The sequence below is a fragment of the Silurus aristotelis genome, assembly GCF_946808225.1.
Source record: "Silurus aristotelis genome assembly, chromosome: 4".
In the NCBI taxonomy this organism is placed as follows: domain Eukaryota; kingdom Metazoa; phylum Chordata; class Actinopteri; order Siluriformes; family Siluridae; genus Silurus; species Silurus aristotelis.
The window spans coordinates 23,680,552-23,698,665 of NC_139577.1; the positions used below are offsets into that span (position 1 = coordinate 23,680,552).

The 18,114-nt window shown below is 39.3% G+C and overlaps 3 protein-coding genes and 1 long non-coding RNA gene across 4 annotated transcripts in view; 3 read left to right on the forward strand and 1 right to left on the reverse strand.

Moving 5' to 3' along the window:
• kndc1 (kinase non-catalytic C-lobe domain containing 1) overlaps nucleotides 1–5,088 on the forward strand; it is a 40,771-nt gene extending 35,683 nt beyond the window's left edge. Inside the window, exons 27-30 of the mRNA XM_083538281.1 lie at nucleotides 344–466; nucleotides 1,219–1,278; nucleotides 1,411–1,568; nucleotides 3,413–5,088. Of these exons, the coding sequence (XP_083394407.1) occupies nucleotides 344–466; nucleotides 1,219–1,278; nucleotides 1,411–1,568; nucleotides 3,413–3,644 (573 nt within the window). The 3' untranslated portion in view covers nucleotides 3,645–5,088. The remainder of the gene's footprint in view (nucleotides 1–343; nucleotides 467–1,218; nucleotides 1,279–1,410; nucleotides 1,569–3,412) is intronic.
• A 103-nt stretch (nucleotides 5,089–5,191) lies between these two features.
• Nucleotides 5,192–7,406, forward strand: vox (ventral homeobox). Its single transcript, XM_083538468.1, has 3 exons — nucleotides 5,192–6,522; nucleotides 6,613–6,848; nucleotides 6,963–7,406. The coding sequence occupies exons 1-3, from the start codon at nucleotides 6,252–6,254 to the stop codon at nucleotides 7,230–7,232; spliced, it is 777 nt and encodes a 258-aa protein (XP_083394594.1). The 5' UTR covers nucleotides 5,192–6,251; the 3' UTR covers nucleotides 7,233–7,406.
• Nucleotides 7,407–10,443: 3,037 nt separating this feature from the next.
• Nucleotides 10,444–12,079, forward strand: vent (ventral expressed homeobox). The gene is made up of 3 exons (XM_083540367.1): nucleotides 10,444–10,726; nucleotides 10,808–11,007; nucleotides 11,638–12,079. The coding sequence occupies exons 1-3, from the start codon at nucleotides 10,537–10,539 to the stop codon at nucleotides 11,914–11,916; spliced, it is 669 nt and encodes a 222-aa protein (XP_083396493.1). The 5' UTR covers nucleotides 10,444–10,536; the 3' UTR covers nucleotides 11,917–12,079.
• A 3,898-nt stretch (nucleotides 12,080–15,977) lies between these two features.
• Nucleotides 15,978–17,123, reverse strand: LOC310725402. Its single transcript, XR_014533350.1, has 2 exons — nucleotides 16,718–17,123; nucleotides 15,978–16,361 (listed from the first exon to the last, which is right to left on the reverse strand). It is a non-coding gene; the product is annotated as an uncharacterized lncRNA (long non-coding RNA).
• Nucleotides 17,124–18,114: the final 991 nt, after the last annotated feature.

Below are 18,114 nucleotides of genomic sequence, written 5' to 3' on the forward strand. Positions count from 1 at the left end.
TGTGCGCCTGTGTTCAGATATAAAAAACTATTCAATAGCATACGCATGTTTTATACCCCAGCTTCCTAAAAAACAAGGAGGTGCCAGGAAAAGAATGTTACTCTATTTGTAAGTGTAGCAATAATATTGTATCATATCGCCTCCATTTTTTCAGTACATAGCATTAAACCATAGCATTCTTCATAAAGATTTGCCCCAGATGCTGTGCTCAAAAAGAGGTGGTGTGTTTTTTTTTTTTTCTTGCTAATCCAGTCTCCATTCCAACCCTGTTGTTTATCTTACTTTGTGAACTAAGCTAAATAATTTTTTCAGTCAAAAACAGCTGTGCTTCATCTGCTTTTAGGTTCAGGCAGCCTTGCTTGGCAAGTTTTTGTCTATTGCTAAGCACTGTTATGAGACAAGAAACTTCGCTACAGCCATGCAAATTCTTGGAGGTCTGGAGAATGTGATTGTCCGACAATTACCGGTAAACATTTTTTAAACGTTTTCTTATCTCTATGTTCTTTAATTAATTAAGCAGACATTCCATATATTTAAATTTATTTTCACTCAGATGTTAAACATGCTATTTGCATGTACAAAATAATATAAACAATAAAAAGCAGATTTCAGAAATAATTTGTTTAAATGCATTTATTAATTCTGTGATGGGAAAACAAATACAATCAGCATTAGTGGCAGTATAAGTGGCAGATTGCTTCATTTGCTACCTAGAGATCAAATATGTTTGACAAGTAGTTTTTTCATTTTAATAATTATACCACATTGTTTATTTGTAATCCATCACATTTTTGCTTGTCGAATATTTGGAGGCACATTTGACTGGAGGATAGAAGCTGCTAACGAGTCCACATACTTGCAAATTTTTTTTTTTTAACTGTCTTCGGTTTGATGTAAAAATTGAGACTAGCTATTTTCCTTTTTTTTTTTTTCTTGTCCACAATAAACTTATTACTAGCTTAGCCCTGGTGTGTTTTTTATTTGTATTATTTTTTCAAATCTAGTATTGACTATAATCCAGTTTAAGATACTGTAAAATGCTGTTCACTTATCAAAAAACTGATTACTGCTCAAATCAAAAAATTGGATTATAAGCCCACATGTAGACACACACTCTCTGCTAAACTGCATAATTTACTGCATAATGAATTATTCCTAATTTTCATTCAGTTTGGTAATTAAAACTATTTTACTGGTTTGAACTGCTTGATTATCCAGGCCTGGAAGCAGCTGCCAGCAAAGATGTCGGATGTTCTTGAAGAGATCAGGACAGTTCAGGTAAGAGAGAGCGTTGAAGTTTGACCAATAGCATATTACGGTATTACCTGCACGCTTCCAGAGATCTAGATTAAATAAATCCAGCTAAATTTTTGCAGCCATCAACACTGATCCACACTGTTTCTGTTGCAGGTGTTTCTGAAGAGTGACAGCCTGTGTCTGATGGAGGGAGAAAGGGGAAGGAAGCAGCCCACACTACCAGATGCACACATCCTGGCCATGCACATACAACAGCTGGAAATCGGCGCCTTCACTCTGATTAACAAAGCGTACAAGTGGCCCAAGTTACGGTAAGAAACTCTGCCATTATTTAGTTGTATAAATTTGTTTAATAGAGATGCATTCAAAAAGATCCCAGATGGGCATGTGCAATGGGATCTGCTCCATGTGAAAGAAGTAGGCTTGTTCCAGGTGATTTGTGAAGAATAATTCTGTGAATTACATCATTTGCAATGTATGAGATTTATTTTCTGATATTGTTAATGACACATGAAACTAGTCTGATCTACCACACTTCCTGCTCTGAGAACAGGCAAACAGAACTCCTATTTGCCACATAAATATACAAAGGGAACGTATAAATTAGGTCTTTGCACATTCTGTTTGCTCTTGACAGATGTGCTAAGATCAGATCTCTAAGAGCCTCCAGGAGGATTAAAACTGTACAGCGATTAAAGGTGGTGTGATGCTTTAAATAGGCAAGATGAATGCATCATTGAATTTTCATTGGATTTGTTTACATTTTAAACATGCTCTACATAAATGCTCAGTCAGTAGGTGAGGAGCTTTCCTGCAGTAATATTCAGTCATCTTTTTATGAAACTCTGTTCATTTTGAGATTCTGAATCATATGCATACATAATACCTGGGTTTTTGTACAAATTTGCATACGCAATCACTAAAACTGGACTTTCTGGTCTAATAGTGCTGCAAGCTCATAATGTGAAACACTAGGAAAAGCAAAAGAAAATACACTGTTCTTCTCAAACCCTTGGTCCAGCATATGATGTCAAGTCAACATGGCTGCTCATTTCACTACTTGAAAAATTATGACACATTTACTTTCTTCAAACAGAAAATGACATTATTTGGTCAGCAACAAAGATTTAACAACTATTAGATGGATCTATAGCAAGTTCTACTTTAAATTGATTGATATTTAATGATCAACGATAAAAATGTTGGCTGGCTGAAAAACGGGCAATTTGCACTTTGTAGCTAAAACTTGCTGAGGTCAAATTTCAGACAGTCTAAGTTCAGACGTTTGCTGGGCATGTAAATATTCTTTATTTTGTATATATTAATATATTTACCTTTTTGTATTATATCGGTAACATTAACACAAGTGACAAAAATCAATCTTGATTGATGCAGGTTATAGTGGCACGTCCACTGACGCTACACTTGTCACTGTCTTTACACACATCCCAAAATATTCTCAAATTAAACCATAAAACACACACATACACTGGTAGACATCTGTGGGTATCAGGGGTCACGGAGATTCAAAGCGAGTGGTAATGACACAGCTGGTGACTGCACATGTCGCTGTGTCCATTCGTTTCGCACGTCGCGAGTGTTCACAAGATCGTGTACACCAAGCATGAGGAGTGTGTGCAGCCAGATGGTGAATCAGTGGTGACGGTCTGCTTGGGGTGATGGGTTTGTGCCAGGTACCTGAGGGGTTGGGTGTTGTTGGCAGATGCCAGGGTCTGAGCGGCTGCACTGAGAGTTAGACACACAGCTGGTTGTTATACATCCAGAGCTGTCTGATGGAATCAGGGCACACACTTTTCCCAAGCCAAGGGGAAGTTCAGCTTAAAGTCTGCTGAGCCGGCCCCCACTGACTGCTATGTGTTATTGCAGTCTTACTTGTTTGTGTATGGTGTAAGTTTTGCACTTATTCTCTCATGGCACAGCATTGCTTATACGAATGAACTCCCATTTAACATTGTTTACATGCATTTTGCAGCACAAGCAATTATTTTGTTCATTGAGCATGTCTAAAACAGGGATCTCCATCGACACTCTATGTTCTAAAAAGCTGCTTTGTTTCAATGTCTTAAGTACTACACAATAAAATGTAATTGATTTTAACCCTCTTATTTTCTCTCATCCATCTCTTTCTCTGCAGGAGTATAGCACGTGTGGCAAGTCAGGTCCATGCTTCCCAAGAGCACATGTATTCGTACATTCCTGATTTAGAACTACAGTCATATCTTCAGGCCCGGATCAGCCGTCTGGGTGCTTGTGATGTGTCACTACTTGCTGCTGACAGTGATGCCAACTTTAACCAGCCTGCTGCAGAGCGGCACACACGTCGCATTCAGGACACCCTGCGCAGGGTCAAAGCCTCCTTCCAGTGATCTGGAGAGAGCTCAGACACAGGCGCACCCAGACAGAGAAAATTAGGCATGTCTAATATACTCAGTGCAGAAACTGTTAATGCACATGGATTTTAATGAAACTTTTGTAATCTAGTACAAGGCTGTGGTTATAAGACGAATGGGAACTGTGAGAATCACTCAGGTTTTGTAGTGTCTGTGGCCCAAGAGAGCATCCATTTTTGTTATTCGTTTTTTTTTTTTGTTTGTTTGTTTGTTTATTCAGTGATATTCCATCTTTTCACCAATTCAGCATTTACCTAAAAAAACATCAGTTTTACCAACCATATTCTCCAAACTTCAGAAAATAGATTTGCACTCAACACACCCAATAATTATCTCAGAGTCTCCATACCGTGAAGAAAGTATTCTGGGGCGTTCAAAAAGACTCCAGCTTTTACTATAAGTGCATTTTGAAGAAACTGGGTTTTCATTTTGTAGATGTAGTGTATAGAGGTTTTCAAAATGCTTAAATAATTCTTTATAATCTACAAGAAAAAAAACTTCCAGTAAAAAATTTTACTAATTCTTCATACTACCAGTACCACTGCAGCACCATGAATAGAAATGATCTGTCCGAAACAGCCATTGCTTAAATCCATTCATTTATAAAATGGTGTAAGGACTGCACTCATACATAGTAGCTCAGTTCGGGCAGAGCATGGTAGCTGTGCTTGGGTGTAAAATTATGAGTTATTACAAGTAGGCAAATTCTCATTTAGTGCTACAGAGATATATTTGTACTTGGTTATATTGGTATGGTTATATTTTTCTGCATACAGATAGTAGTGTATTTTCTATATATGTCAAGCAATAACGTAATTAAGCATTTTAAGTCATAGGCGGATATTATTATCATTGTTATGATTATAATTATTATTATTAATGCGACTACAATTTGTCGGGTTGCCTGTGTGTGTGTGTGTGTGTGTGTGTGTGTGTGTGTGTGTGTGTGTGTGTGTGTGTGTGTGTGTGTGTGTGTGTGTGTGTGTCACCCCTCACTCGGAGGTGAGGAAACAGGCGCTCCTGGAGGTCGATGCTTCTCTGTAGTCGCCACTTCAAAGCGCTTCAGATAAACACACTTAATTGGGAGGCGAAGAGCTTCGACCTCTCTAAGCACAGATCTGAGATAAAGGAAGCAACCAGCATGCTGTTATCATCTTCACTTGAGCTAAACGGTCCCTTTAGGAGCGCATTGTTAGCCAGCGGCGGCTTTGGCGCTCAAAAGGATTAAACTACTCAGAGAGTCAACACATACAGTGAGCTATAACCTGATGAGTGGGATTAACCCGGCAGTCACATCGTCTGTGTGCCAATGCATTTCACATTCCATATCTTACTTATATGTTTAAGTGTTGAAGTCTGTGTTTAATAAAAAGAAATGCGATTAATAGAATTATAAATAAACTTGCAATAAGAGTGTTGAGATCTGCGGGGTTTTGTTTTGTTTTTTGCATCTTGTTATAATTATGAAGCCGGATCAGCACTGCAGAGGTTTTTGAATTGCTTTAGGATTTGTCTGCATTGCTACTAGTGAGAAGTGTATTGTTTGGGAAGTTTGCATGTGAAATGGTCTCGAGCAGCTCTGACTGTGCTGCTACTGTAATCCGTTTGATGTTCTCTGTCCAAACGGCAGCGGCGCCAGCGGCTCTCCAGGGGACCAGCGACGTGTTACTGCAAAGTCATTTGAACTCTATTGTCATTTCCATTGTGTCCTTCACAAAAGGAAGGTGTGCTCATGGAAACTAGAAACACAGAACCGAGATTGCCTGCGAGATTAACCAACATTCGATAGTTACACGGCTGTCCTTTACATACATTTCCATTCATTCCTTGTATTGACACTTTCATTCAAGTCGACTTTGTCAGGTATGAACACATCAGGTTTAAGGATTCAACACCGGTTCTCTGAAATCCAGGGATATCACCCAGCTTTTAGCAACATTTAAAGTTTAATATTTTAAGTAGTATAAGTTTATAGACCACTTGCGTTTCCCCGTCTGGTATAATGAAAACAGGATCCCATAGTGAATGTGAAAGTATTGTTTACATTAATCTTTCAGATCAGCATATTTGCATGTTTGATAGTAACTTAAAAAATAACTGAAAAAATCCGGTTTAATTAAATGCAATATAAATATCTTGCATTAATGTGCGTTTACAAACAAATCTCAGCTATGACCTAGTTTATATGTCGTGCATCATTGTAGAATTGTATATACCATTTACTTCGATTTCTAGGCTAATATTGATATTGGGTATTTTTAATCAAAAAATCTCCTATGTGACTTATTCTCTGCCAGCTGTTGGATTAGTGTAAAGGACAAGCAGACATCTGATGTCTACGGAGATGTTCTCACAGACTCAGTGGCGCCAGGTTTTCACACAATCACAGGATATGTAAAGACTTCAATAACGACCCATTAGCCCTAATAATTGCGAGTCGAGCAGGCGTTAAAACACATACGTGCATATGTTAATGATGACTGGAGTCGAGGGGGCGTATATATACACGCAGGGTTCCCTCTAGGCCGTCACAACACTCTTGGGACTTTCGCTGGATACACTTGGACCACCTCGAGCTGAAACATGGTGAAAAACTTTTCCGTGGACTGGCTTGCCCAGAGCTATCATGACTCCAAAGATGATTCAGGACCAGTGGAGGCCTCTCATGTTCCAGTAAGGCGTCACGTGCCTTGTCTGGTTCAGCCACGGCCTCCAACATCTTACGACAAAGTGTACATTCAGCCCAAACTGAAATGTAGCCGGATTCAAGAGATCACAAGTCCAGAGGACCAGAAGGAGAAGGAAGGCGTTGTGTTTACGCACTCAGCTCAGAGAAACTGCACCTCTCCAAGCTGTAAGTATCATTGCGTTGTTTGAACTGTGAGTTACTCAAACCAGTCTGTTCCGAGGTTCAAATCAATGATGTGCTTTTGTTTTTATTCAGCTTCAGAAAACAGTGGTTACTCTTCTGGTTATGAAAGCGAGGCCGCTGCGTCTGAATGTCTCTCCATTGAAGACGGAAGTGAGGGAGAGAGGGACGGAGGCGCCCAGCGCAGAATCCGCACCAAATTCACTCCGGGCCAAATTGAAAAGTTGGAGAAAATCTTCAGTAAACACAAATACCTGGATGCGAGTGAGAGGGTTAAAACCGCAAAGAAACTCAACCTATCCGAAACTCAGGTAAGACGCAATCTTCAGTTTCAGCATCTAAATTTGGTTCCTCACTAAATAAAAAAACCAATGTTTCGTTGAAGTCCATGTCTTTTAACAACATTCTTTCTGTTTCTGATGCAGGTCCGAACCTGGTTTCAGAATCGCAGGATGAAGCTGAAGCGTGAGGTTCAGGAGTTGAGGGCCGAATACACGCTCCCTGCTTTACCCCACGTCCTTATGCCAGCGATTCCTTCGCTCCCGTTCCATTACGCCGGACAGCGCGTGTCTTTCCCCGCGGCTCTTCACGTGCCAAACCCGCACGTTATCCCTGTTCATCACCGCGCCATCCCGCACCAGCAGCTCCTTCCTCAGCACAGCCACCACATGATCCCCGTGCAGCATTATTACTAGACTTTACAAAATCCCAGTGCAAACTGGTGGACACTTCTTTTTTATTATCATTGGTTTAATTGTGCAATATACATTATGTACAGTTTTGTATAGAGAATTATCAAGAAATGTGTATAGAGTTTTAAGGCATACAGTTTATTTATTGAGAATAATTAAATATATTTGATTTCAGAATGGTTGTCTGTCTGTTGTCTTGTTTTTTTTTTTTGCACAAATACCAACTACTAAAGCATCATAAACAATCAACCACAATCTACAACAAAAGTATATACATTGCAGGGTTACTGATCTTAAGCTTCAATTGTGTAACAAAGTCTAAGGTACAAAATGTGACCCTAGCACGTTTTTGTAGTGTGTGTGGCATCATTGTTTCACTGTTCACTGAGTACAGGCTTAGGTATCTAAGTTCACACCAGACATGCAGGGATTTCTAATTCTATATAATAGTTTAGTGCAGGATTTAGTGTTCATCGTTGTATTTGTTACTACATATTAGAATGTCAGTCAGACCAGGCACAGGCTCTTATCAGCAGCCATCATGCTGCTTTGAGTTGATGATATTGCTTCTGGTCTTTAGGACTTAGAAAGAGGATCTTTATGATCAGTGATAATCTAACTTACCAAGCACTTCAAAGAGCATGACACTGATTAGAAAGCAGTACCATGATGCAACATTCAGTCTAACTTTTCACTAAAGATGAAACTATGGCCTATTATTATAATTGGCATTATATTGTAGGATTGAATCAGTGGGGGAGTTTTAAATAGTGTAAAACTAAATGAACTAATGTCTACAGAGGCGTATGTGATTGCTGTAGAAATATCTAATTATGCTCTCTGTGTGGGGCAGAATGAAAGGTAATGTTTTTAGTTTTTCCATGAATTGTATTTTTTCATGATTTCAAATAGTTGTGACGATGCTCTAAGTCTAACCTTAACCTCAATATATATTATAAGTCCCAAAACCAGAGAAAATGCCACAATAAAAACCTAGTGAAACTTCCTGCAGTATGATCAATGTATAAATAACAAACTTGGAGCGACTCTTTGCATTACATAATTTTATTTTTTACTTAGGCTAGCGAGGTACGATGATAAGTCAATTTCTAACTTATTTAATTGGGATTATATATATTTTTAGAATATGGGGTATAAACATTTGAGCACACTAGTTTGTGGAAAACTATTGATGTGGGAGGATGTGGGTTAGTGTCGTGTTTAGGTTTTATTTAAAGTAGCACCTGTGTGTGTGTGTGTGTGTGTGTGTGTGTGTGTGTGTGTGTGTGAGTGAGAGAGAGAGAGAGAGAGAGAGAGAGAGAGAGAGAGAGAGAGAGAGAGAGAGAGAGCAAATCCGCGCTGATCCCACACTGCGCTTTCATATGCAGCTCACCTAATTCTGTTTGTCTCTGCAGCCGCACTTCAAAAGCGACCTAACGAGTAGATCATGGCCTACAATTAGTCCTAATTAAGCCGACCATTGATGAGTTTACACTCTTGACAAAAGCCTAAGGGACTGGCTCCATGAAGTCTGGAGTCTGTGTGCTATTCAAGGCCTGATCTCTAGAAGATACTTGATTACCATTCAGCATTTGATCACTCGCTAATGTAATTAAATGGATAGAAAGAGGTGGATATACGTGGTTGTTTTGGGGGAAACCGAGATTGTGAAAAAAAAAAAAAAACTGACCTCCTTACAGTGACGACAAAGAATTTGTATTTAGTCGAGAAACTAAAAGAATTGAGAAACCAGGTTTGCATCAAAACGCTGGTGTGAATCAAGAATTTCACAAAACAGAAAAATAATCTATTTTAATTCAGCTGCAATAGTAAGCAGCGGTACCTGACTTTAAAGCATTATCAGTAGCACATTATATATATATATATATATATATATATATATATATATATATATATATATATATATATATATATATATATATATATATATATATATATCCTACAGTCTTCTTGGGGAAAAAAAAAAATCTACTAACGTGTTTTGAATGAGGGAAATCAAAATCTGGTTTTCCACATTCCAGAGTTATCAGTTAAGAAGCTGGCCTGGGGTATTGAAGTTATAAGCCGCCAGAGCCTAATTCAGATTCTCCTGTTAGGAGACATCAAACGGCACTCTCTCACCTTTACATTGCTTTGGGGTTTCACCATCGAGCAAAACAATGAGGCTAAAACCTGAGCCCGAGACAGACAACTGGGCTCTTCATGAATACAATAGCCTGTGTGCAAATGATAACCTGGAGCAGATGATTTATTAGACACTGCAACCTTTAGGAATGTAAAAACATGAATAAATACAAAAGCGTGTATAGATTACACACTCAGAATGAAACGCACCAAACTGCAATTTGCCCTGTTCGACGGTTCAACATTATTCCTCATTAAAAATAATTTAATCTACATTAGTTATGAATGAGTACTGATTTAAAGCTTTGCGCTCAAATCGAATTAAAGTTGCACCACATGCACTTTCCAGGTATAACGACACAAACGTATAAAATAAGTACCAACTACTGTTTACTTTTACCTGAAAAAATAAACATACTAATATGAGACTCCAAAGGCTGTTTTTACCTGGAAGCAATATGCTAGTATGGAACTTATATAAACGATGTACCACTGTAGTACTTCTTCACCCCACTTTTATTTAATATTAGATATTGTGTGAATGCTAAAAATCACTGCTCATTCCATCCATTGTTGTTTGCACCCTTTATGCTTTTATTTAAAAGTCGAGGTATAATGAATCGATTAGGCTTACAACGATTTTATGAAGTGGTCCACCTAGGCTGCATTTTACTTTACAGTAACTTCGAATTTTTCGCATATTGTATAAAAATTTGCGAAGAAACAAACAAACAAAAAAATCGTTATATATCAGTGTTCATGACCAAATCAGGCGAGCTTTCTGAACAACTGGCTTTTTTTTATTCGATATAAATGATTATATCAATTTGCTCTCAACATCACTGATTATTCACTCTTTTAAGTCTTTAGTTTTTTTGGGATAACATGAGCCAACTGTCGATAAGCTCTTCAGTGCTCAGACACACTGGCGCCTGGATATAAGAAGTATACCCGAAGTGTGAAAACCAGCAATTGCGACATCTATTAACTTCCATTACAACGCCCATCAAACACTTATCGTTCCGTCGAGATCCCTTTGCACATGCAAACACAATTGAGTGCCTCCTACATATAGTCCTAGTCCTATCAACATGGACCACTGCTGCGGATCATCATACAACCGTTTGTTTTAGCCCTACTTTGTGTCAAGAGGAACCACAATATGGCCAAGAACTTTTCTGTGGCATGGCTGTCGCAGAGCTCTCAGCCCGACTGCAGCTCCTTGTTAGAGGTGGCTCAGGTTCACAGCCCGGCGGCGCTCGCACTCCAAACCACACACGCTTCTCACACAGGGAGCCTACGTTCTGATGACACTGTCAAGGACGTCACCAAGATCCCATCCTCGCCAGCCAGTAAGCATAGTAATACGATCATATGTGTTTAAGAAAATGCGTGTTTCTGGTTTTGTCATTAGTGTTCTTTTTCTGTATCAGATAGCTGTGGTTACACTTCCGGTTCGGAGAGTGAGATGGGTGATGACAGTGAGGCAGAACTGGTAGCAAGCCGTCGGATCAGAACAAAATTTACGTCCTATCAAATCACACGGCTTGAGAAAACCTTTCACAAGCACAAATACCTCGGTGCAAATCAAAGGAGAAAAATAGCAAAAAAGCTGCATCTTTCAGAAACCCAGGTAAGGCCTAGTTGCATCTAGTTTCCAGTTCAATATGAAGTACATGTTCAGTACCTTGTAACTGTACATATTGACTCATCTCTGAACAATGTAACTAAACAATGAGTTCCAGAATCTTATGTCAGTGTCATTTGTGTGTTGAGTACCATACCATACCATACCATAGCATACCATACCATACCATACCATACCATACCATACCATACCATACCATAGCATACCATACCATACCATACCATACCATACCATACCATACCATACCTACCATCCAAAAGAAAATTACAAAGCAGTGGTTCATTTTTTGGAAAAGAAAAAGGTCGTTAGTTCAAATCCCACTGCCACTACTGAGCCCTTGAGCGAGGCATTTAACAATCATCTGCTCAGTTGTATAAATGGATCAATATGAAGTCGTTTTGAAAATATATGAAAATATAATCTTAAATGCAAATAACATCCGGGCAGCGGTTATCCAGCTCTAGCCAATTTCACTTTACATTAATGTAATGGATAATGGGGCACTGCAATTGTTTTTTAATTTTTTTGCACCACTCTTTACATATTTAGATTGTTAAGGTTTTTCAGGCGTAACCCATTCTGATATTATTTCTCTATCGCTTTGCTAATCTTTAGGTGAAAACCTGGTTTCAGAACAGAAGGATGAAGCTGAAACGTGATGTACAGGATACCCGGGTAGAATATTACACTCCGGCATTGCTCGCTCCTCTGGTGTTGCCACCACCGCTGTCGCCATTTCAGCACCACGCTCTCCCTGGACAGCGAATCGCCCTCGCGCATGCTGTCACGTTTCCGCGCTACAGCCCGCAAATCAACCGTACAGTGTCTGTGCATCAGCACACGTCACAACCTGACATCATTCACCCCACACTTCTCTCCTCCTGTTATTACTGATCAGAACTCACTTACAGAACTTCAGCGCAATATGTATAACACAAACTTGCCATTTGATTTTCTATTACTCTTTTGTGTGAAAAAATAAGCTACCGTGTAGAATATTTTGAATTGTCCCAATGTTTGGGTAATTACAGATCATTAGTTATATAAAACCAAATGTATATGTAAATATATAAGATGCTTCTTTATGTGAAAATAAAAAAGTTTTTATTTTAATTGAAGCTTTTGTTTGTTGGTTGGTATATTAGCATGGCATTATATAACATGGTAGTTCAACTATCAAGGACTGAAATGGAAGATCTAGTGAAAATTCGCCAGAAAGGTTTTACATATCTTTGACTTAGAACAATATACTTGCACTACAGTATACTATGCACATTATATACCACATGGTACATATCCACACATATGGTTTTTATCCTATTTGACCAGAGGCGCCAGCAGAAATAGAGAAAACATTAGTTTACTGCCTTTCTTCTGTAATCAACACCAAAACACTTGTTCGGTAATATGATCTTTGGGCATGTATAATTACATTTCGGTCCTAAACGAGCATGTAGTATGTACTCTGGGGCCGATGCAGTTTATACACATACTATACTTTGTCCCTCCTTCTTCTTCTTCTTTCGGCTGCTCCCATTAGGGGTCGCCACAGCGGATCATCCGTCTCCATACCACCCTGTCCTCTACATCTGCCTCTTTTACACCAACTACCTGCATGTCTTCCCTCACCACATCGATGAACCTCCTTCTTGGCCTTCCTCTTTTCCTCCTACCTGGTGGCTCCATCCTCAGCATTCTCCTACTAATATAACTCATGTCCCTCCTTTGCTCATGTCCAAACCATCTCAATCTCGCCTCCCTCACCTTGTCACCAAAACGTCCTACATCGCAGGTCTCACCACAGTCCTATAAACTTTCCCTTTCACTCTTGCAGATACTCTTCGATCACCAATCACTCCTGTCACTCTTCTCCACCCACTCCACCCTGCCTGCACTCTTTTCTTCACTTCTCTAACACACTCTCCATTACTTTGTCTCTAAATGTAAAAAAAAAAAAAAAAAAAAAAAAAAAGGGATTTACAGTTTAATCGAGTGGGATTTTTTGTTGTTAAATAGTTTAGGGAGCTGGTCCGCCTGTTCGTCTCTGCAGGTTTTCACACTTTGTGCTTCTCTGTTTGTGGGCAAATACACTCAGCCGGACGTCCAGTGGCGCGACGGCGATCCTGCACCTCTTTGCATTCTCAAAGACACATCAAAGCGGCTGAAACGGCCACATCATCGCGATCACTTGAGCTCCGTTGTGTTTCAATCCGCTGGGATTCACACCCGCTGGACAGGCGCTAAACTGTGGCGCCGTCATGTCTGCCGGCCGCCTATTAGCGCGCTCCATCCGCCACTCACCTGTATCCGCTACACTGACCACCAGCAGCCAGAGCGCGCGGTATACAGCCCACCACTGTCAAGCAGAATGGAAGGAAGTCGTCAGTCTCAGGTCTGGGATACAGAGATCAGTTTCCCCCAAACTACATTTTGTTACACAGTGCATGATGCATGTACTTGAAATAGTAGCTTGCTGTCATGTTGCATTTACAGAATGAATATCATCTGTGTAGGCTGGATATATAAAACTACTTTCGCGTTATTAGAATGCCGGTATGTTCAGATCCCTCTTCTAAAATTAAACAATTTGAATGATTATAAATATCCAGAGGCTACACAAACATATATTTATGTTTTTGTGCTTACATTGATAATAGGCTATATAATACATCCCTTGTCAATGTTTGCTTCACTGAGTTCATTTACCATCCACTTTTCACTAAGATCACTAAGACCTGTGAGATAGCAGTACATCACCCAGCACCATGCACACATGCTATTTGGACTACTACAGTTATCATCAGTTACATCTTACATCTTTTTTTTTTTTTCTAATTACATACTGATTACTTTTCCTCCACATACCAAAACCATGGTCAAACCCTGGAGCTGTGAGTCATAAATGTTAACACAATGCACCAAAATGCTGCCCATCAACAATAGTAAACGTACAAAAATAAGATAAAATGTAGAGCATTAAAAAGGATATACATTTTAATTACCTAAAAATTTGGTGCTACATCCAAGTGTTAATAGCTTACATACTAACCACAAACATTGCATGTCTGGATGGACAATACAGATTAAGTAAAATGGTTGTGTTGAAATCAGTGCTTAAAACAATGTTTTAATTAGAATGCTTATAGTGTACATGGGTGGTTGGAAACCCTCCTTTATTTTTAACCATGACCAGTTCCAGTTGACCTAGATGTCAAGATGTTTCTCAAGAAAAAAAAAACACAACCAAATATGTCAGTGTATAATTAAGTAAGGAAGGCTGAGATAATATGCAATAATGAAGCTTCCATCTTGGCTTGTGTATCATCTAATGACTGTCTAGGAATTCATTCTGCTCAACCAACCATGCAGATATAAAAGAGAAGGTCTAGAACCGATTGAAAGGCATGAGAAAACACAGTGCCACGTTCTCTACATCTGAGCTTCAGTGCACGCTGAATTACTAATCAAGTCATTTACCTTTCCCTTTTATACATAGTACAATGGGTTTCCTACGCTGCTGATATGAATCTCTTTTGTTCATGTGTGTGTGTGTGTGTGTGTGTGTGTGTGTGTGTGTGTGTGTTGCCACCACAGGGAGGCACTGTGTGCTTTTAAAACACACATTAATAGATTTTTAACAGCCATTTTCACGAGGCTAGAGGCCACGCTATATGGGGTGGCTACCCAAGCAGGGCTAAAGCAAGGCTACCCAAGGCATCAAAAACTAATCCACCAAATCTCTGGATGATTGCTGCTGATCCGAGAACCTAGGGTTTATGTGAGGAATGAAGTGTGGAGTTCCTTGTGCTAATTACAGCAGACTGGGGACACATGGATGCATGAGTTTCCACTAGAAGGACACAAAACAGGGACATTCATTGTCATGACTCACTGCACCTTTATCCTATTGTTTTATAAACTCTGTTTTTGCTAATAAGATGTTTGCAATAAAGAGAGATCAGTGTCTCACAATCGTCATATTTGTACAGAAAAAAATCTTTCATTATACACATTGACTATATTTTGATAGATAGATGGATATTTATGGATAATGTTATTAATATTTATCTCTATATTACAATACACCAATAGATATAGATAACCAGTTCATTATGCTTTGACAACAAATTATTTAAATTTCATCTTGTCTATAGTTGATTCGCCTGAGCTGCAAGATTATTATAATTTTTTTGGTTACCTAAAATTTTTAAACATTGAAAAAGAAACCATGTTGTCTCTCTCTTTTCCAGTACACTACCCATGCCACTCTACACACGTCATCGATCAAGGCAACCTGCTCCATATTTGATGAGGACGGCCGCTGTGTAAATATTTCTCTTTTTTCATACTACCCCAGTAATGAGCACTTCAGGGACAGTAGAGAAGGTAGTGGGCACTTGTTGGGTTTGATTCAATATAATGGTACTCCAGACTTGTATCCCTCAGTACATGCAAGACATATGCATTTATTGTCTGTCTACAGCTCTACTTATAGTCTTTTATACTCAAAAAGACCTCTTCACAAACACACACACACACACAGAGAGAGAGAGAGAGAGAGAGAGAGAGAGAGAGAGAGAGAGAGAGAGAGAGAGAGAGAGAGAGAGAGAGAGAATGGTTGTATACAATGGTGTAGAATGGTGTATACAAAATTCTATTTGAAATGTGTTAACCATGCTGGAACACATATTATAGTGCTACAGTAAGGCTACTGTAAATTCACTGTATTTTTTGTGCATTTTTTTGTTGATGAATTATGATTACTCAAACTATTAAACCCATAGAGAATAAATAACTGTTCAGACAGTGAAACCCAGTAATAAAATTGTAGTGTGTATATATATAAATAATAGAATTGTTAAACAGAGGAAAAACAAAAAGAATTTTTGTTATACTTAATGAAAGAGAAAAATAGAGACCTTGCATGAAAATTTTAACACAGACACATTTGGGGATGCTATTCAATTCAGTTTCTTTATTAAATTACAGACAGGCAGAGCATTGCTTTTCCTAGGTTTGCAATTCTCACTCAGCACTTCACAAGATCACACCATCACTGTTTTCTCACAGCATCCCATGTAGCAAATAAAAACAATCATGCTGCTAAGAGCTGTACACTCCTTTGGGTAGAGTGGCAGATAATGAAGGCGGTTAGGAAAGCATGTTTAATCAACCCTTTCTCTGTAGATGAGGTTTCGTTGAAAACTCCAGTGGAACACCTCTGCAGCCCCATTTTCCCATGCCCTATGCCTCTTTAATGCTACTTCTCAAAGAGGTATATGCATAGGAAAAAGGAACAACGAGCATGGATACAAGGCGTCATCTCGTCAGATTTCGCCCTGAAGAGACGGAGATACAAAGCAAAAAAGATAGACTTGAAGTTATTCGTAAGCACAAGATCAAATTCATATAGGATTAACATCATTGAGAAGACTTTAATCTTTGTGATTAACTCAGGAAAACAATTCATACCCAGACACACCTAAGTTCCACATTGCTCATTTAACAAACAAAGATTTGATTACTTATTGGAGATCGCAGTTTAATATAATAGATTAATATAAATCCTTCTTATAAATTTTTTTCGGTAAACCTAGATTTTTTTAAACCTAAATTAACTCAGCATAGCCGTACTTTCTTGCATTTAATTTATTGGTAAAAACATTAGAAAGTCAGAAAAACAAGCAGAGCTTACCAAGTCAAGTGCCAGGGCAGTCTTCTCCAAGGAAACTCTCTCACTTGGGAATTTATTCCTTCCCAGAGACCTTGAAGATGTTTAAGAAAGACAGAGTAACTTTTATTCACTGGCTCCTCTTTTTCCTCCACCTCCACACCCCCCCCCCCCCCTCCTCCTCCTTCTGGGCCTCCACAAGCACCTGCACTCCCTAGAGCCGCATACACACTTCAATCAAAACAATTTGCTAAAAAAAAAAACAACGTCTGTTGAATTTACACCAATGCCATAATGCATTGGCTGGAGCTGGCGCCAACTCCCTTGTATGCTGAAGGCACATTTCCTGAGCAGATGATGTGCTATCTAAGGTGTGGACGTCAGAGGGCCAGAGGATTGGAGATATGAAGCCGAGGGTTTGGGACGCTGTGTTCTCTGTTGCCTGCAAATATGTTATCTCTCAGGGTCTCGCACTCTCCCAGACAAGAGACAATCCATGCCCCCATACTTCGGCAAGCTCAAGGTCTCAGGCAAGGCCTCTTAGATCAGGAGGAACACACACACACATACACACACACACACACACACGCACGCACGCACGCACGCACGCACGCACACACGCACGCACGCACGCACGCACGCACGCACACGCACACACACGCACACGCACACACACTCTATCTTCAGGCATGTCAAGGTTATCAGTGAGACCCACAGACAGATAACTCAATTTAGCACTTTCATCTATTTTTCTTTTCTTCCCAGTCAAAAGCTTTATGTTTATAGGCATGTTAATCTTTTTTTTTTAAATTAAGATTAAATAAAGAATTCCTGAAACTCAAGAAAAGCTATAAGGAGTGGATGTCAAGACCAGATCAAGTCATAAAGCATAGCTGGTTTAATTAAAAATTGTTAAATAGTTTTTTTACCTACTAGACTACATGGACAAAAGTATGTGGATGCCCCTTCAAATATTTAGGTTCAGGGGTTTCAGATGCATACTGTTACCACGCAATCTTTTTAGACAGACCCAAGCAATAAAATGTGTCATACAGAAGAGCTCAGTGACTATATAAATATAGCACTGTCACAAGGTGCCACCTTTACCATGAATCAGTTTGCCCGACTAGATCTGCTTAAATCGACTATAAGTGCTATTACTGTAAAATAGAAGCATTAGGAGTCAGCTTCAAACTTACAGTGCGTGGTCAAGTGGGTAGCACGTGAAAATGGTCTACAGAGTGCCTGGGTTTGATCTAAGCTGCCTCTGAAAGCAACGTGAGCACAATAACTGTGCATCAGGAGTTTTGTGTAATAGGGTGCTATTGCTCAGCAACTGCGCACAAGCTGAGGAGCACTTTGAGCAAAGCCAAGCATCAGCTGGAGCAGTGGAAACATGTTCTGGAGTAATAAATCATGCT